Source organism: Idiotropiscis lumnitzeri, chromosome 3 (genome assembly GCF_059441095.1).
Source record: "Idiotropiscis lumnitzeri isolate Australia: NSW breed Sydney's pygmy pipehorse chromosome 3, RoL_Ilum_1.0, whole genome shotgun sequence".
Taxonomy (NCBI): domain Eukaryota; kingdom Metazoa; phylum Chordata; class Actinopteri; order Syngnathiformes; family Syngnathidae; genus Idiotropiscis; species Idiotropiscis lumnitzeri.
The window spans coordinates 3,700,766-3,723,155 of NC_142393.1; the positions used below are offsets into that span (position 1 = coordinate 3,700,766).

Below are 22,390 nucleotides of genomic sequence, written 5' to 3' on the forward strand. Positions count from 1 at the left end.
TTTTATTTGAATTGATTTATACACAGTTTGCAAACATTTTTGTTCTCATAGGAAAAAAATAAAAGACAAAAACGAAGAAATAAATTATCACATGAACACTCACAGCTGCAGAATGTTGGGACTCAAATTACCCGTGAGTGTGAGGATTCACACATATGCTTGTTGACAACTCCACCAAAAAAAAAAAAAAAAAAAAGAAGTCTTTTGTCCAACTTCAGTAAGTTGCAAAGGATAGAAAGGCTGCTTCTTTTTAAGCACGACTTTGAGCTGGACTTGGGCTGCCTCATTGAAGGGACGTGTACAGAGAGAAAAGAAAAAAAAAAGTACCATGTTTTGTCATGTTTCTTTGTCGTGCACAGTTGTGTGTAGCCTAACGCCAAACATGGCCTCCCACTGCGTTCGGACCCACGTCAGCAGAGCCTGTAGGAGCTCAGAACTCTCTGAACGCACGTGCCAGGTCTTCTCCTCTTTCTGCGTCTTGAAGATTTGAAGATAAAATCAAGAGCAGTCAGTCAAAAACAATAACAGCCGTTAATGAAACAATTGAGAGTGTGGCTCACCTCGTCGTAGAGCTTGACATCCATCTGCCGATGCCCATTGGGCCACAGGTGGACCGAGCTTACGCAGCTGATGGGCAGCGTCTCCAGAACAGAGAAGCTCCCGCTGCTGGGCTCCGGGGTGCCGTTGATCGTCGTCGGGTTTGTGTTCTTCCTCCACTGGTGATCCTCGCTCAACAGGTAGAGAGTCTCTCGGGTCGCCAGCACAGTCATTGGCGTCCACGTGTTTTCTGGCATGACACACAGGCAAGAGACGACCTTCGCTTTAATATGTTTTATATACTCATCGTTTAAATCATTGGTCACCCCGGAGGCGAAGGTCAAATCCTACGAATGCTATTAATTGTGGCCTGATTAGATTTAACATGCTCATAATACCAAATTGTGGCAACAAAATAGTCATTTGAGGGTTTGAAATAATTTTGATAACGTCTGTAGAAGCAAATGGAGCAGAACTCTGCTGAAAAACTGCAGCGTGATCGCTTAAGGTAGCTCAAATTTTAATTCAAATACACTCGCGATCTGTTAGCTTAGCCCAGGCTTCCACTTTTTTTCTTTCCCATATCATGCCCGGGGGCTTTTCATGTTTGGGGGCTCTGTGGCAAGCAATTATGGGTGTAGGCACAGAGTCGGAAAAGTGAAGTAACAACCTAACGAGGCAGATCTGGACACGCTCAAAAGGCAGAGCTACAAATTCCACCAATATGTGCAGCTGTTGCGCACAATCAGAAAAATTGCCTGAGGACGATTTTGGACATGGCGACGTCCCGCATCTCTGAATGTAAACTTCTTCACTCGAGACCCCATATCCCATCTAGATGCCATCCGACAGAGACATGAAATCATCGTATATTGGCAGTGCGGAATTAGTAATGGTCAACAAATTAATATAGAGCTGGCGAACCTTGCAGCAAAAAGGCCAGAATGTAACAAAAGTGCAGCTGTCCATCCTCCTCCACATCTGTCTGGATGTCTTCACACACAAGAGACCTGGCACAGGAAAAGAACAAAAAACATGAACAGAACAGAAAATAACATGTAGTCCTGTCTACTGCTTGGGTGAAAGAAATGTCTAAACAAGACTGTGATTTAGCAAATCTCAATACTACATTTCTGGCATGTTACAAACCAAATGTGTGACAAAATAGTCCCTAAAATTAGGTTTGTGCATTTTCTGCACTGGCAATTTGAAATAATGCCCTAATTTTCAGTAACGGAGGACAAGCAAAACATATCCAATTCCTAAAAAAAACAAAAAACAAAACAAAAACATCATTGGCACAACTGTTGTCTCGCAGCATTTGTGGAAATACCAGAGATGGTGCTGAGGATCGAGTCTGGCAGTTGAGATTGACCTCAGTTTGCTGTCCGACCGGTGTGCCATTTCACGCACAATCCCTGCACAGATATGACATGGAGAGAGAGAAAATAAAAAAAGGACTCAACACATTTGGAGCAAGTGTCTGATAAGCAAATAAAAATAGCTGCTGGAAGAACTTGACTGGAGCGAGAAGATTCTCTTCAAACAATAAATCTCTGCTCGTCCCACAGAATTAAAGCAAAGGACTTGCGCAAAAAAAAAAAAAAGCACAAGACCCTAGGATGACAATAAGTCTGTAAAGAAAAAAATCCCACCCAACCAAACCTTGAATGAAAACAGGTCAGAAGTCAATGTGAGACTATTGTTGCGCCATCTTTGGGGTGTCCTATTGCAGCAACACAAAGGCCGCAGAAGTTGGGAAAGCGTCAGCCGCACAATCCAGCTGCCACAGCAACTTTCAAGAACAGCGGCATGTCAGCCCATTTGACAGCTGGAAGGGGCAGGGTGGATTTCAAGAGCACAGCTTCACAGCCAGCTTTGAAATGGAAACACTCGACAAAGGAATTTTAAGGGTTACTCTGCTGGAAGAGGAACGCAGCAGGAACAATTCTTTTGGTCAACGCAACTAACCGTGCCACGCAACTTCCCCTGCGTGAACACGCACATGCGCTGTCTTGAAACGAAAGGTGCGTCAAGGAGATGCGTCGGTTTCTCTGTATAACAACGTGGAGAACCGGGGCTGGAATTATGTGCACGCTTAGGTGTGCCGATCAACACGGGGTGTTTTCCATCAAAGCTGTAAATCATGGTGTTCTATTATATTTCAGACATTCCGGAGCCCAGCAGGGGCTTAATGATTTTTTTTTTTCGTTCCGGCTGCTGGTCTCACAAGCAGGCGAGTTGGGCTGGGACAGATCTTTGCCACCTATCAGACGCGGCATAGCGCCAGTGGGTTTCTGTGGCGAGACGACAACGCTGTTACCATACCACCGGCAGCGACGTTCAGATTTTGTTTAGCTGAAAGAAGAAGTTTCTTTCCCGCACACTACGAGTTGTCCTTTGATGTGTTTCCCACATGTTGAACAGGAAGTTCTTTCTGCTCGTGTTTTGCTTCGAGGTCCTTCTTACCTGTCAACAGGCCGAAGAAGTGTTTGCAGCGTATGCTGTCCCGCACCAGGAGGGTGTAGGCCACGCCGAAGACGTCGCCGTCTTCAAATGCCATGTGGATGCTCTGAGAGCCGAGCCCCACCTCCAGGTAGCTGAGATCTAAGATTGGGTGGCAGTGGCGCTTTTGGAGCCAGTCGGAAAGCTGCCCTTTGCTGGGAGGAAATGCACACACCGAGGTTAAAGTTAGTGGAAGTTACCCCGAAAAACAAAAGAAAAAAAAAAACTGTTGGGGACTAAACAACTCTTTTGGTGAAAAACTTAAAAAAAATCAAACAATTTGGACATGAGGTTAAAATGACAACATGTGCTCACTGTTGCTGAGCCACTCACCTGGCTTCCGATGTCACTTCAAGGACATAGATTCTCTTGTCTGACACCACTACGAGAGATGGAAACTCTTCCGGCTCCCCAAATCTCACGATTGATGTCTGACAGCAAAAAGGACAATCAGGCTGTGGTCATGTGACTTACATGAGCGCAACACTTACTCACCTTGAGGAAACAACTGAGCTCCTCTTCCTCTTCGAAGACATCCACATCCAAGAAGAGCTTCAGCCGATGGTCGACCGCCTCGAAGGCCTCGGTCAGCAGGTCCGAGTCAGCTGGGGGAAGACGCTCAAGTTAAAGACACCTTACGACATTTGGAAGAAATCTTTTCATCAGGAAATAAAAAAATCAACCACTCGCTATTTTGTTTTAATGATCGTTTTTCACAATCGCGAGAAAGCAGGAATACGTGTAACATACAGAGCGGGGCACTTGACCTTTTTTTGCCGGTCAGTGCGCCGCCTTCCGGCCGCTATCTCGGTACCCACCCGGCTTTGACGCTCCGACCCCTATTTGCACGTTCATTCTACTAACATGAATTCGAATGGTGTCCAAAGACTCTTGCAGAGCGCGCTAAACGGCGATACGGTTGAACGTGATTGTTCAATAATGTAGGCACACACCAGTGGCATTGGCTCCCCCCGAAGGCCGGCTACCAGGCGGTGTGCCACAGATGGCAGTGTAGCTGTAGCTGCCAGCCAGATCCTCCTTACTTTGGCCGTCTGCATTGTAGGACAGCGAGAAAGAGTCAGCCCCGCTCTCCCCAATGTACAACGAGCTTCCCGGTGCGCTGAAAAACGTGGCGTTCTCTGAGACGGCCGTAGCGACGGCTTCTTCTGGATTATCGCTAAAAATAGGGTCCACCTGTTGGAGGGTGCGACATTGCAGGTGACTACTTTTGAAAGTATATTAGAGGAGAGATAATCTTCCACCGATGAACGTGTCGACACCTTCATGTCTTTATTGCCTTCCCTTGATGGACGCTGGTTGGGTGTACTGCTATACGGAAAAGGCTGGCCAACGAGCTGGATCAAATGGTCACTTCCACATTCCGGACAGTTATCGCAGATTCCTGCGGGAAGAAAAACGTACAGAAGGGTAGGAAAATTAAAAGGTATCCTTTACTGCTTACATTGCAAATAACACAAGCAACTTCAACTCTGTCTTTGAATGAGACGAGATACACCCTGTATCAAAAGATCACCATTCATTCACAGGCGTGACGCAGAGACAACCAAACGTTCACACGTACATATTCGCACCTTTGGAAAAATGAAGCGTCTCCGGTTAACCTAACATATGGAAATCAGCCATGGCACGAAGCCAAAACTACTGAAGAGAAGCCACAAAACCACAGCAAGGCCTCAAATTTATTTATTTTGCTGTTGTTGGCAGCATCACTAATCCCGTATCCATTGTGCTACGTACAGTATAGACATGTTTTAAAAAAAAATAAAAAATAAAATGAATAGTCTGTAAACAACACGGTATTATATCCACCCATCCATTTGCCGCTCGACCTTATTAGTTGACAAATGAGCTTGAGCCTATCCCAAATGACTTTTGGGTGAGAGGTGAGTTACACCCTGGACGACAGGGCACATCCAGAATAGGCAAAGCATTCACATGACTCCAGGCAAAGTGCTGAACTTTCAAACAAACTAGTCCCAGCTGGTGCTGAGCAATCTTCAAAACATCTCGAGAACAAAGTGGAATGTGCGTGCCAGTGCAGGTCTGAAACGTCAACTGTGGTCAAATCACACATAGGTGGCTGTTTGCAGGATCTTATCTGACATCTGTTTGTTATAATCGTAAAAGAATAATTAAAAAAGAAAGAAAAAATAAAAGAAGACAGCCGAAGGGAAGATTATTGCTCGGATGATTCACTTATGTCCTTACAAAAGGAAAAACATATCGCTGAAGATACCACGTCTGCGTCTTTCACAATCATGCCCAGTCTCCCCCCCCCGTGCACACCTTAATCTTGCTCACCTTTGTCGCCCTCATCGCATTCCATCAACCCCGTGCCGTCCTGCTCATCGACGCCCACCGGCAGCATGACGGGCCTTGTTCCCCTCGCTCGACCTCCGGCCTCCATGAACTCTGACCCGCAACGAAGGCACTGCAAATGAACACGCCCTGGAAGGAGCCCTGCGTCACGCCGGCGGTTGGCCTCTGCCACGGGTGACAGCACAGCGACGAGATCCTGGTCAAGAAGGTTACGATGACGCAAATCAAACACGCTTTCGGCACATGTCCGAGATCTGAGCTTGAATTTAGTTTGTTTGCAACGCGATCAAGGGCTTGCATGGATGCGGCAACAACCTTAAGGGCCTGCTGTGGGTCGTCATCCAGAAGGACGTAACATCTCCGCCTCTTTTCCTTCATGATATAATCAAAATGGATCTCCACTGCTGGAAACATTACTTTGGACTCCTGAAAAAAAGAGGTATTTTTAGGTTAACTTACATAAAGCACACACCTAAAAAGGCCATAAAAGAGATTTCACCGCGGGAGTCCAAGCGGCCTGTGTGGCATCCACCCTGGCCAGGCAGTCCAGCTCCAGGCGACATCTCTCCTGACCAGACTGCACGTCGACCTCGATCAAATGGCTCAGTTTGACACGCAGAAACACCTCTTTCCTCGCCTCATCCTGAGTCTTTGCATCTTCCTCTTCTTTGTCAGGCAAGACACCCACCAGAAGCGGCAGACACTGGTCCACTGCACTCGACAACATACAGTATATTAAATGTGTTTTTTTTTTGTTGTTGTTGTTTTTGTGTGAACTACCTCCCAGGTCTTCCTCGTGCTCTCCCTCCTTGGAGTTGCCACTCTCCTCCTTGAGGGAGTCCAAACTGTGTCCAGGTGAACAGACCTCACCAAGGCCTGCCACCTCAGCATCCACTGGTGTGTCTTCCAAAGTGGACTCGGTGTGCTGAGGGCTCTGACTGGGCCACTGTAATGTGGACTCTGTATCTTGCTCTGCCTCCACGTCTGGCGTCGGCACCTTCGGCTCCGATGAGATGAGTGGCGGAGGGAGAACCTCCGGGGGCAGACACGGAGGGGTGACAAGGCTGTTGGAGAGGCTTTCCAAGCCATGAGCAGTCTTGGCAGGAGGCGGTGCTGCGTCGACGTCGAGGTGATGCTGGTACCGCAGCCAGTCCTCACCCAGCTGCTCTCGGAAACTGGACATGCGCTCAATCTCCTCTTGGTGTGGAAGAGCAATGACTAGAGAGGAAGCACACTGGCGCTCATTGCAGTGTAGACGGGCGCCCCGGCGTAACAAGTCTAAAAATATACATGTGACTCAGGGACGCGCGGTCACGGCAGACAGAGCCTCCGCGTCCCCTCCCTTGCGCGCGGAAAAAGCAAAACTAAGAATGATTCCATGAAATTATTGTCCATTTTAGTTTTCTGGGCTGTGCTTTATGTTCATTTTATTTTTCAATCCAATAATGTCAATGAATTCATCATTAATATCTCTCTCTCACACACTCACACTTCCGCTTTGCGCAATAACATCAACAAGGACCTTTTGCTGAAATCCAATGTGATATTCTAGTTAAGGTAGGCGGTTTTAAGACAAACTTCGACACTTTAATATATTATTTCCGATGTTTCGTCATGCTTTTCGTCGCGCGCCTTGTATGAGTGGGGATTAACTTTTTCAATGAATAATTTGGAAAAATCACAAGTCACTCTCACAAACTCACACTCTCCCCCTCGCCCTCACACTCTCCCCCTCACCCTCACACACTCGCCCTCTCACATTCGCCCTTGCCCTCACACACTCGTCCTTGCCCTCACACCCTCTCACACACGCCCTCGCACACCCACACACTCTCTCACCCTCACACGCTCGCCCTCTCACATTCGCCCTCGCCCTCACGCCCTTGCCCTCCCACGCTCTCACACCCAAACCCTCACACACTCTCTCACACTCACACGCACTCTCTCACCCCCACTCTCTCACACTCACCCACTCACCTTGTGAGCAGGACACTGCTTGATATTCAGTATCGCTGGGTTCCGAGATACTCGCTCGACGCACTTTAACCTTGGTGTGCAACATAGAATTAGTTCAAGAAAACATAAGGAAGCCATCGCAACTGTCAACTCGACCACACGGGATCAGCATCCTCCAACGTACCCGGGACTTCTTTTTGCGACTGCGTGAGACTCGCACCTCCCCCACTGAGAGGCTATCGCTGAGTTCCCCAGCTCCGCTTGACAGGTCTGCATAACTTCGTTCTAACTCTGCCGGAGGGGCCAACTGGACCTGGCCAATCACTTGTCCGGGTTTGGGCAGAACCTGGGGGAAATTAGTGATGTCCGTTTAGACTTCTCGGCTGTAGAACTTTACCAACATTTGACACGGAAGCAAACTTACAGATAACTCGGAAGAGGAGAGCGATACGTCATCGAGTTTTAGCTGTCAGAAACCAATAACGTGAATGGGACTGAAATGCTCTCATTTATGTCACCAACATATATTTTTTTTTTTACCCACTCGGAGGCCAACAGCCTTTGGCGAGAGGTGTCGGACGGTACACGTGCGATGAGCCTTCTGGAAGTACAGCGGGTTGCCCTCCAGTTTCAACTATATGACGGAAAAATGGCATGTTTCAATAACTGTCTGCATGTATGGACGGATGCAGGTGAGCGTCCTCACCGTGGTAAGGCAGTGAAGCAAGGAAAGAGGAGCCAGTTGGGAATGCTCCAGCAGAAGATTATAGGCCAGGTCCAAATGTTGCAGCGATGCCAACTGCTCCACACCTGTTCATGCACAAACAAGATCGACAGAAACTAAGCAAAATGCATACGCAAGTCAATGTGTGTTCTGGCCATTGTACTGCGTACCATTTATAGTCTCCAGTTCATTGTTCCTGAGGATGAGCGTGAGTAGTTTGGCCCTGGCGCTTATGCTAAGCGTTGGCGCCCTCTGGAGGCAGTTGTAGCCTAGATTCAAATGTTCCAGTTCACTCAAAGGCTGAGCGGAAAGAAGAATAAATGAAAAGAAGCACAAACGACTGCAGTTCCAACTCAGGAGGCAAACAGTGTCTGACCTTTAGAAACTCTGCACACTCCTGAATCTTGTTGTGGCTTAAATCCAAAGACTTCAGGACATTCAAGAGACTCTAAGAAAGGCAAAGTAGCGCAAACTTGTGTCAGCGGCATAAAAGGTAAGGGAATAAGGTTAAATTATTCCTTGCGGCATTTGTCTCACCAAAGACTGGTCAAGGCAGACAATGAAGTTGTAGCTAAAGTTGAGGGTGTGCAGCTCCAGCCATGGCAGAGCAGAGCTGAGGTCGCCGCCGCACAGGGAGAGCAGCTCCTGCAGGAACAGGTAGCACACATGCTGTCACCGGCTCGAACCGTCAGATGCAGTAACAGCCATGTTGAGAGCACCTCCAGTGAGCTTAGGCTCTTTGAGCAGATGAAGACCTCCAACTGGGAATAAACTCCTCGGAGCCCCTCGACGCAATGCGGGGGGATATTCTTCAGCTGCCAAGAGAAACACAAAAGAAAGACAGATGTTGAATTCAACTTGAAAGAAACACACTTGATTCGTCTCAGAGGGGCAATACAGCTCAGATGTAGTCATAGCATAGGATTCAACATAGAGCAAAGAGTTGTGGTAATAAAAAGGATGGCCGAGTGGTCTAAGGCGCCGCGTTCAGGACCCAGTCTCCCCAGGAGGCCTGGGTTCGAATCTCGAATTTCCCCATTGTGGGACTAATAAAGGGAATATTATTATTATTATTATTATTATTATTATTAAAGAAATGAAAATCCCCCAAAAAAGGGGCAGATAATTGAGGGACAAATAATAAACAAATAACTGGCTTAAGGCACAGAAGGATGAGATGGCAATGCAACACAAATTGGGGCAATGAGCATCAAAATGCAACAATTAAATACAAATTAAGTAAAAAAAGCGAAGAAAAAGAAAAAAAACAGAGAGGTGAGGAATAAGGCATACCAAAAAGTAAATTACCTCCAAACACTTTAACGACTTGAAAGGGAAAATCTTCACTCCAGACTGTAGTCTTGTGCTTGACGGGTTGATGAGCTGCATTAAGCACGCACACACACATAAACAAACGCAAACAGTTGTCAAATGATAACTATTCCATTAGTTAGCCATTGGTTGTCAGTTCAAAATCACCTTAAGGGAAATTGTCTTCTGCAGGATGTCGAAGAGGAACTGCAGCTGAAGCAAAGATGCCGTGTCAGCTGGATGGGACGGCAGGGCCAGGAAGCCATGCTGTTGATTCCTGGACAGCAAGTGCTGCTCGAACAGTCGGTTGAGCTGCTGCAAGCTGGTCACGGGCAGGGTCAGCGTACTGCTGCCACCAAGCACCAACTCGCCTGCAGATGGATAACTGAGATGGCAATACTATATATGGGCTCATCTTAATCAATCAGAATATTGTGGAAAACTTCATTGCAGATGTTCTTGTGAAAATCATGATTTAAACACGATTGTTCGTTCTAATTGTTTTGGTTAGAATCATTCTATTATGACTATGATTTTGCTACTACTTTGCTCTATTTTCTTAGTTTTGTTATTTCTTATTCTGTTTTGTTCAGTATGGGATGGAACTACCTGAATAAAACACAACACCAGAAGAACATCCAAAGTTCTGAAGCCTGGATTCAAACTCCCAAGCTCACAGCCGTCAATATTATTTTACTACAAGTAGTAACATTTTCCATTATTGTTCATTTTATTTACTAAAATCGCAAATCATATATTACACAACGAGTGAGATTATTGATGTCTTCATTTTTTTATAGATAGTTTTGATGATTGGCGTTTTCAGATAAGACAAAAAAACGACAAATTGTCGAAAAATTACAATAAGAGACAACAAAATGTGTTTGTAGTGTTGAATCTCTACGAGTTTTGAATTGAACTACTAAAACGATTGATTTTGCAAAGTCAAATGAGAATTAAGCGCCACTCAAGCTGAACCGAACTTGAGCTCAAGACTCACCATTATTTCGGAGAAGTGTTGCCAGACTAGTAACAAGCGAGGACTGGCCACCGCAACTACGAGACATCTTTAGCCGGCGTCGTAGCACTGAGCTGCTGTCAAAAATGACGAGCTTCTGGTTTCGCATGCGCTATCATTACAATCTTGACAAACAAACAAACAGCCAGGTCAACGTGCACCATCTGTCAAGAAGAACAACTCACATCCCCAAATCAGCTGCACTTAGCCAGCCAGCTAAGCTAGCTAAAGCACTTCCTGGTCACTAGCTAAAACGTGTGATGCTAACATGACATGCACGCGCAATTGCAGCCTAAGCAGTGGACGAGTAACGTTCATGCGTTGTCACTTGTCAACGATATTTTCCTGCACAGTACAGGAAAGTATAGTGGTGATTTTCATGATGTTTTTTATTCACAACACTGTGTCACGTGACGAGGAGGCGCCTACGGTGGCCCTAACGTACTAAAAGTTAATGCCTTTATTTTGTGACATTTATTATGATTATATTATATTACTGCTTTCCTGTATTTACTTTTTTGCTCAATACCAATTCTGTTTAAACATTTATAATATCCTAATTTTATTTATATATTTTTTTCATAGCATGAACCTGAATCCACGGAAACTATGTGTGTCTATGAATAACATTAATCCATTCTCAGTATTGATTACAACATTGCATTAAAAGAAATATTAACAGATTGTACTCGATAGATATTGTGTAATAATTCAAACGTTAAATTTCATGACTTTTTCAATACAATCTGTGTGCACTGGGTGGTGCACTTGAGGCGAGAACCATAAAAGCCGTTTCTCCATTGCAATAGATAAAAAAAAATATGTAAATAATTATCATTAGTACATTTTATTGATACTTTGGCATTAATGTTTTTATTTAAAACGGCTATTATTTTGTTTGTAGTTTCCGATTGAGTTGAAGTACACAACATGCACTGCCGACACTGTGGAGTTAAGCAGTGTCACATTAAGTTGCGCCTCAAAACTCCCCCAAGAAATAGTTTTAGGTCTACAGTACAAACTGCTAAAGTAGGCTACCACCTGAGAATGTGTTGTAAAACTTTTGTAGTGGCGCTCATTTGATAGTACAGGTGTACCAATGACATGACCTGTGAATGCATAGCCTCATTCACTTTCTGGTACTGTTTACTGTACAGTTCTACTTTCAGACCTGTCACATATTGAAGGAAGTGAGTACATGCAAGGCAAGATTAAGAATAAAAAAGTGACACTAACACTTCAACTTGGGTCTGGTTTTGTAAAAATCCCTCCTCAGGCCATGTGTGCATTTCAACACACTTGAAGGAAATTGAATTGCAGAGCCTTTAGGCGGACAGTTCACGGTGCCAAGATACGGAGGTTGTGGCATTCCTGAGTAAACCATCCATATGGTACCCAGATTCCTGACAAATTTGGTGTTAAAAATATTAGATGATCTCGGGTCCTGAATATAATCCTTTGGGGCCAAAAATTATTCCTATTTTGGTGAGCTTTTGTTCTTTTTCCTTGGATTCAGGAATTTCATATTCCGCACTCTGTAGCTGATTGTTTATTGACTGGAGTCCCAATTTGGTGGTCCACAAAATATTTTGCAATAAATTATGTTGCATCATTTCAAAATTGTGAATGACTCCTCCTTCTTTAGCATTAGGACAAATAAAAGCTGATATGATTATGGTGTATCATTACATAAATTGGATGATTGTTGCATTAATAAAGTTTCATTGAATCACTTTTTTTCTTCTCCTATAATTAAGTGCAGTGTTCAGATTAAAATTGTCCATATTGACTGACTATTTTATTTAAATTACAAAGTAATAAAACCTCTTTCTCAGTTCTGGGTGAACATTTGGGTCGACTATGCTCCCGTATTTATTGTTGGTCATAGTAGTACTTGAAGAAAGTTTTTTTTTAAGATGTTACTTGATGTAACACATTTGAGAACCACTGTTTTAGATGATAAAAACACCTCCAGAATTGAAAGCTGTAATACAAGCGCAAAGTTGCTTTTTAAAATAATTTACTTGATTTTCTTGATTTTTTTTTTAAAACGTTGACTTTAATAGTATTACGATTTTATCCTGGATAAATAAAACTTCATGCTCTTTTGGCGATATGTTTGAAACTGTTTGGAATGAAGAGGGGGTGGCTGGAAAAACATCTCTCCAAAAATACAATACAACTTTATTTATACAGCGCATTTCACAACAGCTGGAGCTCTAACAAAGCGCTTTCCTGATAGTGTAACAAAAATTAAAACACATAAACACATGTACAATAGAGATACTAGAAGAACAGCAGAACAATAAGTTTGAGAAGCCCTTTCCCTAAAGTGAGAACTGTAGGACCCAGCAGACCACCGCCCCCCTTGCTTCACCTGTTCGCGGTCGCGCGCGCAACCCCCTTCCCCTCCCCTCCCTCACTCTCTCTCTCTTTTTTTTTTTTTTAAAACTTGGTAATTCCTTCCACCAGCCCACAATAATGTCACAAAAGCCAAGGCAAATCACAATGCTCAAGCTCTACAGCCTGCTGGTCATTACCGCGTCCGTCGCCGGCGCCTCGCTGGCCGAGATGGTCTTCCGCTGCCCGGCGTGCACCGCCGAGCGGCTGGCTCTCTGTCCGCGGCTCAGCGAGCCTTGCGCGGAAATCGTGCGCGAGCCGGGCTGCGGGTGCTGCCCGGTGTGCGCCCGGCAGGAGGGCGAGACGTGCGGCGTGTACACCCCGAGGTGCGCCGCCGGCTTGCGATGCTACCCGACGCCTGACTCGGAGCTTCCACTGGAACAGCTGGTGCAGGGCCAAGGCCTGTGCCGGCACACGGTCGACACCGTCACCACGAGCCAGGAGCACCGGGAACAGACCAGCGGTCAGTCCGTCCTTTTGTCGGTCCGGTCGGGATTGCATCAGATTGGAACACTGATGTGCTTCATTAAGTCGATATCAAAACTACACAACTTTTGCTATAGTTCCAAATTAGTTTGTCTTGCTCGCATGAAAGGACAATTAATTGTACGTTTTTTTTTCCTAGTTTATAATATTCATGAGTGGTGCCTCTTTCGTTTCTTTACAAATGTCATGTGTGAGTCCATGTTGCACAGACCTGGGTGAAGTGCACCATGGTGGTGAAGTAACAGTCGCCCCCCCAATATAGAATGCTGCCTTTAACCCAGTGAGCCAAGGTAGTGGCCAAAATTCTCATAAGCTGCACTCCTCGGATGGACTAGCAAAAAAAAAAATCCCAATGTTGATGTTGACGATTCTTTGAGGGAGTGGAGAGAGCTGGGAGACAGCGGGAGGAATGTTGCATTGTTTGGAAAAGCTGGACTTTAGGCTTTGACCTGCAGTAAGCATACACTGCGGTTTACCTAGAAAATGTGTGTGCAGGAGGACTCCAGTGAGGCTCATGTGCTTTGTGTTTGTACAAGGACGGGTCACTGCGAAGAGGAAAAGTAAACAGCCTCATTATTTGGATGATTCCGAGGCCTTTAGTGAAGCCGGACAATTTGTGGCTTTTGAATGCTTTGCCAGAATGATACATTAATGTTGGACCTGGCTTGCAAGACAATAATTATCCCTTTCATGATTAACCAACAGTCATCATGATTTAGTTAATCCTTAAATGCAAGCTCACATCGAAACCAGCTCAAGTGTTGCTGGGTCAAAGGCCACGAATCAGCCTTCCAAAGGCCTCGCATCATTTCTGGTTGTGATACAAAAACAACAGGATGGATTTAAGATTTTGACCTTGGCCTACATGCATGTGCGATCAAAGGGGTTTGCAATGAAATATTTCTGATAGGATTTGACAGTTAAATTTGATTTGTGACAAAATCAGCCGTCTCTGGCCATATCTGGTGCCTCAGACTTAATATACAAGAAACCACAGCGCTTGAGGAAAAACAACCAATCAGTGACCGAAGGCCTGACTCATCGCTTGCGCACCGCTACCGCCTCTTGCTTGTCTGTTCCTTCTTACCCAAAAAGCACATTATACATTATTGAGTGGTATTGGTACCGATTCCGCTAGTAATTTTGATATGTAAAATTGTATTTAAAACAATAACAAAACATTGGGATTTTTTGACACAGTTTACGATTCGCTGATGTGTCAAACTGCTGGAAAAACTCAATGTCAGATTTTCATTTCCTTAATTATTGGTGGCTGACATCAGGAGCGTCCCGATACAAAAAATAATACCGGTATCGGCCTGATACGATACCAGGTAGACTCGGGAATTCCTAGTTTAAAGTTAAAGTTTTTGCGAGGCTGCATGGAGGTGACAATAAGTATAACCGAGAAAGTTCGAGTCACGCCTTCTGTTTTCGATTGGTTGTTCTTCCTCGGCTGCGTTGATTTCTCATGTGCTTTGTCAAATTAGGGGCACAAGATTGGTGCCAATGACCATTTTTTTTTCTCAAAGATCAAATGCAGTACGGTCAAGTTATAATGACCGTTTCACCAACAACAACCAAAAGCTGATCTTTCTTACGTCTTTAAGTATTAATTGTAGGCATATTCCAGTCGATTCGTGCACGCGTCACGTGATTAGCAACGTTGTTTCCGGCTTCGTTACACTCGCGTTTTGGCTTTCCATGTTCTCCCCGCGCTCGCCTGTGTTTTCTCCAGCTTTTCTTGCTTCTTCCCACATTCCAATAAACAGGCATGCCGACTCAGTTAAATAATCCAAATTATCCGTAGGTGTGATTGTGTTACGTGAATCCTTGTTTGTCTCGACGTGGCCCGTGATTGGCTGACAACCAGTCCCGGGTGTACCCCGCCTTTGGCCCAAAGTCAACTGGGATAGACTTGAGCTCACCCTAATGTGGAAAAGTGCGATATAAAATGGATGGTTGGAAGCCTGTAAATGGAAGCATGTGCCTAAAACCATCCAACCGTCATTGAAGCAGATAAGAATGAGAAATCTTTACAACCTACATCCAACACAACAAAAGTAAGACGCGATGCAACATGTGTTGGTAGCCGAAATCGTTAGACGTCATTATGCTTCTCACAACAAACAATCCGCCCCCCCCCCTTCCCACCCCTTCCGTATTTGTGTGTGTGTGTGTGTGGGGGAAGTAACAATGTCAAGTACATCCGTGCTCCTGGAAGTGAGAGCTGGAGTGGAAAGAAACAGCGGTGCCATCTGAAATAACATGGTTAGCTAACAAGAGCGAGCATTCCTGTCCAGTTGAAGCCTGACAGACTGAAATAGCCCCGAGATAATCCTTCACCAAAAAAATAAAATCTTCCACCCTTCAACGCAGACTTCTTTAAAAACAGCGCCACAGACCCCTGTCGCCCAAATGTCTCAAAATCACGACTGCAACGACACGTTTAGTAGCTGTGCCATCCAATCAGAATAAAACGTTTTCACGCTCCTCTGTACTGAAAACATTTTTTAAAACAAACAAAACACGACATCGCCGCGGGAATCATTTCATTTATCCGCCCATTTGGGGGTCAGAGGTGAGCTGCAGCCGATCCATGTGCCGAGAGTAGTTAAAAGATGAAGAATTGGGCGCCCCAGTCACCACAAGATTACTCAACCAGTGTGTGTGTGTGCGGGGGTGTGTGTGTGTGCGCGTGCATTTTCATTTGCATCCCTCTGTTAAAAAAATGGCATTATTTCATTATTTCAATTTGACTGCAGAAAATTCACAAAAATCATCAAATGAATCTCATAATTTTTTTATGAGTTAGTTACCGGTTTAACATGTCCAAAAAAAAAAAAAGAAAAATCGCAGAAAATGCTGATCACTCTTTTCCAAAGTAAAAGCAAATGTTTTGCTTTCATGGAGGATTACAACAATCGGATAACATTTACTGTTGACAAGCTGAAATCGCGAGCGTTTGGACAATTGCGAATTCAAAACGTTATCGCAACTTTATATATAGTTCGATTATCAAAAATAAATATTGATTCATTTGACAATTGATTAGTTGTTGATCTGATCAATTCATGTTTGCAAGTCTAACATGAAATCATTTAACATTTGTTGGCAAGAGAGATGCATGAACATAAGTAGGCACGTGTGTGTGTGTGTGTGTGTGTGTGAGCGCAAGCATGCCAGAACATGTCCAAACGGCGCTTTGAGATGAAAGGTAAACACATCTGCCTCCCGCCGTTTCTACAAAAGCAGTTCCACAAAGTGCTTTCAAATTGATGGACAGTTCCATCTTCATGTCATTTTACATGAATTGATTCTCTTTTTTATTTTTTTGTTTTGGATTTATACTCTGAACCTGTTTAGCTAACTTGGGCCCAAGCCGATCAGCCATCCGAATGTTGCTGAATATTTATCTATTTTTTTTAAATTGACATACACTAACGCGAATGAGCCGGTATTCGCTCTGCCGACCCCAATCTTGACATGGCACCTCTGGCCTTGGTGCATTCTGGGAATCTGTCATGGATCACTTTTAGAAAGGAACTCATTGTCGAGGGATTAATTAAAGCAGTCGACTGGACAGTTGGCCTGCTCCTCTGTTTATACTGCTGCGCCGAGCCCACCGAGGCCCAGCTCCCCTCAAAGGGAGGGAGGGGTGTGGTGCTGTGCTCCTCTGTGGTTGTGTGCGTGTACATACAGTGCAAGAGATGGTGGCCTTTGCCCTTCTCAAATGGTGCGTTCATGTGTGGGGCTGCCTAGACTTTAAACCGACATACTGTATCGAGCGTCTTGTCAGAGACAGTAGTAGAAATTACATAAGGGCTCATTTTACACTAAACGGGTTTTAGCTGAAAAATTGAAACATTTTAGAATTTTTCACAAAGTGTGTGAGACACTCCAAACTAATAAAGTTGTTCTAAAAGCTCATTAAAATGAACTGAATTTACAAAGCAAAAAAATCAAAACTAAATAAAAATGAATTTTAATGAAAAATGCCGAACTATTATAACACTGACACTGTGGCCTGTCTAGTGCAGCATTTTCCGTCATTTCCGCAAATACATGCGTTTAAATGCTCACGTCACGTTTTTGTGGAATTGTAGAAAAAAAAAACAGCTTGCAACTCACACCAAATTGATGTCATTTATGTATGCTTGCGACGATGAGCCTGTCTTGGGCTTTTGAGGCTGCACGTGTTGTATATTGTAGCCAGCCTCGGTAAAATGAATGAATGAATACTTTTTGGCTTCTATACCCGTCAATGGCAGCAAATGAGCTAATTAAACCATAAAAAGATAGATTTGGGGAAAGAGAAGAGTGGAGGTATCCTGAGAGGCTCATTTTGTTCACGTTCACTTGAATGCACCCAGCGCGGTCCGTCTTACAGAGCTACTTTCGAGGTCATATGGGATACATTCAGGACTGAAGTGGGACTGAAAAAAAAAAAATCAGCCCTGTCATTTTTGGCTTAGACCAGCCCCTCATAATTAGCAGAGCGCAACTGACTAGTGATTTATGTATGTGTTACCTGAAGGAATGTGTTTTACTATTATCCCGGCTTGGCTGCACTTGACAGCTACAGTTACATTTTATGAAGTGGTAAAAAAAACACAACAAAAAGAAAACTTTCAAATACGTGGAACTTGCAGGAACAAAAATGAAATCAAATCAACTTCATTTGTCTAGCACTTTATCACGCCACGTGCTACTCAAAGTGCTTAAAATCACAAAAACGGACAACTCTTTAATTCTTGCTCTATTTAATTCTTGTATTGAAATTTTCTCTCATAGATATTTTCCGGTTATCCCTGATGGCAATTTAGGCCTTGCTGCCTGCTTTACAAAGCTATTTGCAGTCTGTAAAATTAAAAAAAATAAAAATAAATAGATTAAAAAAAAGTGATAATGCAGCCCTCAAGCAACGCAACTCCCACTATCCAATTGTGAGTCGTCGCCCCTCCTCCAACAGGTGAGACGTTGGAACTGTTGTCCGAGTCAAGCCTGAGTGACGTCCGCTTACCTAGTAAGGAGACCACCTGGTTGGGACCCAAGGAGAGCGCTGTGCGACAACATCGTCAAGAGATGATGACCAAGATGAAGAGCAACAAGGTGGAAGAGCTCAAACCGACTCGACCCAAACAGGTGAGGACAAGCCAACAAATGTTGTACTGTACTATTAAAATAAAAATTTGGTTTTGTAGGTCAAAATGTTGACATCTTTTACCAAATTCCAAAAATTCAAACGAGTTAACTCGTGTTAAGAATACGACAAAACAAAAAAAAACCCTGTCTTTCTAATCTAATCAAATCTGATGAATAACAAATGTATAAATGTGATTTGCATTTAAGATGACCCGGCAACTTTTTTTCCACATTCTTCTTCTTCTTTCACATTGATTTGATTTTTAAAAGAATATTGTTTTATTTGTCTGTAATTTTAATGAGAGAGCCCAGGAAGAATTGTCTCCACTGTGCTGAGGACTAATGGAGTCCCACTTTAAACAGTAAAATAAATAAATAAATGTGACATTTAAAGAATTTGCAAAACAACAACAAAAACACACACATTTGCATGCACATGTCAGAGTACAGATATTCAATATCGTGACTCAATCCACATGCAGAGATTAAGAAAAAAAAGTTACGGAATTGGCAACACTGGCCGGTGTCAACACAGACATAAACCAAAATAAATGCTGCTGTTGGATGTTCACCCCCCTTTATTTTATAATGTCTCCACTGTATCGTATTTAGACCACATTTTTAATGCATAAATAAATAGGACAAATAATTAATTATAATAAACAAACAACAACAACAACAAAAACGTGTTCAGAAAGGATTGCTACAGGAGAAACGGTAGTCTTGTATTGTATTGTATTGTATTTATTTATTTATTTATGTTTTCTAATAATAAATTGCACCCCACCCGCGCTGACTGTGTTTTGTTTTGGGTACAAGACTCCGTGTCAGCAGGAGCTGGACCAGGTGCTGGAGAGGATCTCCAAGATGCCCTTCAGAGATAATCGAGGTCCCCTGGAGGACCTTTATGCACTGCACATCCCTAACTGCGACAGGAGAGGGCAGTACAACCTCAAACAGGTGAATAATAAACCTCTCAAAATGTTTGGAGCTTGACGCCATTATACTACCAGGTACCAGGAATTTAATACACATGAGTTGAAATGATAACAACTTGTTTTCGGGGTTAAAACGGCAGATGAATTAATTTTTTTCTAATATCTGTGAAAAACCTGTATAGATTAAATCAGTAGAAATAAATTAAGTGAAGGTCATTAATAGTTAAAATCGCAAGACTTCCTAAAGAAATAGTGGGCAAATCATCATCAACGTTTTGTGGAAGGCATTTAGGAACAGGTCTTGAGTTGTGTTTGAGAACTTTCGAAAAACATCATGGCTCTCTAGCCTGCTAGCTAACGTGAGTGCTGTCGCGTGTTATTCCTTTCTAAAATAACTGGAAAAGATCAGGATACTTTAAAACGCTGACACAGAAATATCAATTTAATAACAATGTTTATTTTACAAAAAATTAAATCAGGCGCAAGAGCGACAAAGTACAACAAATGACGTTGGTGGAAAGCACCCTAGGAAAATAACGATCCGAACAAAAAACGCTTGCAAAAGGCAAGGAGTAAAAATAGAACGAAAATCGCTTGCCTCGGAAGGACAAGGAACACCAATTTACGAGAAAAGTACGAGCGAGATAAATAACCATAGACAAAGAAATTACTTAGAGATGAAACAATGAACAAAAATCACTGGAAGAAAAACCGAGACGTCTAGCAATTCGAAACTGGGATCATGAGCAATGGGAATAATGCGACGCCGAGTCGTCGGCATGGTGTCCTTAAATAGTCTGTTAATCGTGAGCGTGACGAGTTACAGGTGCGTCACTCCAGCCAGTGACGTCATGACCCGGAACGAACCACTGGAGAGAAACGCCCCCATTCCAGCTGGACAAAGCAAAACAAATATGACATGGACATGACAAAAACGGAACCATGTCTGAACTTCCATCATGTCTATTTTTTTTTTAAATAAATCAATTTACTTGTTAAAATGCAAATTTATGCCAACGTTACGGCTTCTACCAGCCCGGACGGAGAGTATGCGTGTGTTATCTTCCTTGATCAGGTTTGCGTCAGTCTTTTCAGCTCCTAACCGTGGTGAGGGCGAACTGACTGGAACCAGCGGGCTGAATATTACGATACAGAAGACGGTCAATTCGCTTAGCGCAACGGGCTTTTATTATCTATCATTCTCTTTTTCATACAAAACACCTCCCTCTTCCGTGTCCTTCTTCGCGCCACCAACGCACGTCACACGCCACATTGCTGTCCCAGGCTAAGCCTGTAACACGTGACCCCATGGTGAAATGTTTATATTCAAAGATTTTCTTTTTCATTTTTTTTTACCATTACAGTTGAACTCAAATATTACTTAGATTGCAATGAAATTCCTGCTGACTCAAAGACAAAAAAATGTTGTTTCAGTGCAAGATGTCTCTGTATGGTCAGAGGGGCGAGTGCTGGTGCGTAAGCCCCCATACCGGCCGACCCATCCTTGCAGCCCCCACTGTGCGGGGCAACCCCAACTGCAGCCAGTACCTTCCGGAGCTCGAGCTGGAGCTGGAGATGGCCAACATGGAGCAAATACAGTGAGAATAAAACAAAAGCAACTGGAAAGCATATGGGAACAAACAACTACAAAAATGAGTAAGTGAGGTGAACTTGCAAGCCCCAGAAAGGAGCATATTGTTAAACTTGACATTTAATAATAAAACAAAACAAAAAATATTTGTAGATTTAAGCGCCTGTTTTGGTTTTATTTGGTGTCTTGTCTGATGTACAATATTGCATTGAGATACTAGTTTCATTTGCTGTGTGACCACACTTGTAACACAGAACTCTATCTCATATCTTAATCCATTGAAATGAATGTAAATGCAAAAAAATAAATAAATCAAGAAGCACTCTATATTGTACTTAATGAAAACATACAGTAATGACATGATGAAATAGTTTGAAAAGTATTAAATTGACATTTTGTGATCTTGGCCACTTGGGGGCAGTATCATCCATCTATCCATACATCCATCCATTATCTGCTGCACTGCTTCTCCTCTCGAGGGTCGCACGGGGGTGCTGGAGCCCATCCCATCAGACTTCGGGCAGTAGACAGGGTACCCCCTGAACTGGGTTCACACTCACGCTCACACCTTGGGGCAATTTAAAGTGTCCAATCAACCTGCCATGCATGTTTTGGAATTGTGGGAGGTACCCAGATTAAACCCACACAGGCACGGGGAGAACATGCAAACTCCACACAGGAAGACCGGAGCCGCTATCAAACCCACGACTTCTGCACCAGAGGCCATCGAGCTAACCAGTCGTCCACAAAAAAAACAAAAAAAAAAAACTTTCAGAATGACATTTTCTAAATAAAAGGTCCAAGCCACTTTAAATAAAAGATGCTTCTCCAGAGTACAGGATCTTTATTTAAATAGTGATTTGTCTTACAAAAACAGAGTACATCAACGACACAAGTGATAAATATTTTTACGAGTGTTCACATCAGAGTCATATTCTTTTTATTTGCCGCGTGTGCCTGAATCGATGGACAAGCGGAACAGGCTCATTAAGCCATTTGGTTGACTTTTGCAAAGCAGGACGCATTGTCAGTCTGCCGTAAATTGAACAGAAGGAAGGTGACTGTGAAAAAAAAAAAAAAATCCAATCAAAATGTTTGCCATCCTTCATCCTACATCTAAGTTGGACTCAACTACCAGAAGCACCACACGACCGCATGCAAATTGCAATTCAAAGAGGCATGTGGCCAAAGGCACTTGGATTTCCATACCAACTCAGTGACTGCGCACATGCTATCACCTGGGTGGATTTGCTTACACTCGGATGCTTACAGACAAATACAAACCACACCGGGCCTTTACATATCTTTTGCGTGCAAATCCCAAAAGCTGTACGGGAGCTTTTCTGGAAGGGCATGGGCAAATACACACACAGATGTTACCAGGAACATGAACACAAAGTGGACATACATTAAGTGAAATGTTAAAAAGAGACTTAAAG

The 22,390-nt window shown here is 43.5% G+C and overlaps 2 protein-coding genes across 2 annotated transcripts; one reads left to right on the top strand and one right to left on the bottom strand.

The window, feature by feature from the left end:
- On the bottom strand, window positions 1-10,766 carry stk11ip (serine/threonine kinase 11 interacting protein). Its single transcript, XM_088290297.1, has 25 exons — window positions 10,374-10,766; window positions 9,542-9,744; window positions 9,371-9,445; window positions 8,782-8,877; window positions 8,600-8,707; window positions 8,439-8,510; window positions 8,233-8,362; window positions 8,045-8,148; window positions 7,883-7,972; window positions 7,763-7,804; window positions 7,523-7,684; window positions 7,360-7,429; window positions 6,163-6,600; window positions 5,882-6,093; window positions 5,698-5,808; window positions 5,365-5,578; window positions 4,323-4,444; window positions 3,996-4,236; window positions 3,538-3,647; window positions 3,376-3,473; window positions 3,007-3,197; window positions 1,871-1,955; window positions 1,462-1,547; window positions 561-787; window positions 1-477 (listed from the first exon to the last, which is right to left on the bottom strand). The coding sequence occupies exons 1-25, from the start codon at window positions 10,498-10,500 to the stop codon at window positions 337-339; spliced, it is 3,555 nt and encodes a 1,184-aa protein (XP_088146423.1). The 5' UTR covers window positions 10,501-10,766; the 3' UTR covers window positions 1-336.
- A 2,056-nt stretch (window positions 10,767-12,822) lies between these two features.
- igfbp2a (insulin-like growth factor binding protein 2a) lies at window positions 12,823-21,278 on the top strand. The gene is made up of 4 exons (XM_088290293.1): window positions 12,823-13,254; window positions 18,250-18,422; window positions 19,242-19,382; window positions 20,795-21,278. Exons 1-4 carry the CDS (start codon window positions 12,873-12,875, stop codon window positions 20,960-20,962), a joined length of 864 nt encoding a protein of 287 aa, XP_088146419.1. The 5' UTR covers window positions 12,823-12,872; the 3' UTR covers window positions 20,963-21,278.
- The last annotated feature ends 1,112 nt before the right edge of the window (window positions 21,279-22,390 follow it).

Excerpts from the sequence above, each read along its gene's own strand:
- stk11ip (XM_088290297.1), bottom strand. The coding sequence starts at position 10,500 with ATGCGAAACCAGAAGCTCGTCATTTTTGACAGCAGCTCAGTGCTACGA. Across the intron at positions 8,708-8,781 it reads AGAGCCTAAGCTCACTGGAG|GAGCTGCTCTCCCTGTGCGG; the intron begins GTGCTCTCAACA and ends CTGTTCCTGCAG. Across the intron at positions 8,511-8,599 it reads TCTGCCTTGACCAGTCTTTG|AGTCTCTTGAATGTCCTGAA; the intron begins GTGAGACAAATG and ends TGCCTTTCTTAG.
- igfbp2a (XM_088290293.1), top strand. The coding sequence starts at position 12,873 with ATGTCACAAAAGCCAAGGCAAATCACAATGCTCAAGCTCTACAGCCTG. Across the intron at positions 13,255-18,249 it reads GCACCGGGAACAGACCAGCG|GTGAGACGTTGGAACTGTTG; the intron begins GTCAGTCCGTCC and ends CTCCTCCAACAG. Across the intron at positions 19,383-20,794 it reads GGCAGTACAACCTCAAACAG|TGCAAGATGTCTCTGTATGG; the intron begins GTGAATAATAAA and ends ATGTTGTTTCAG.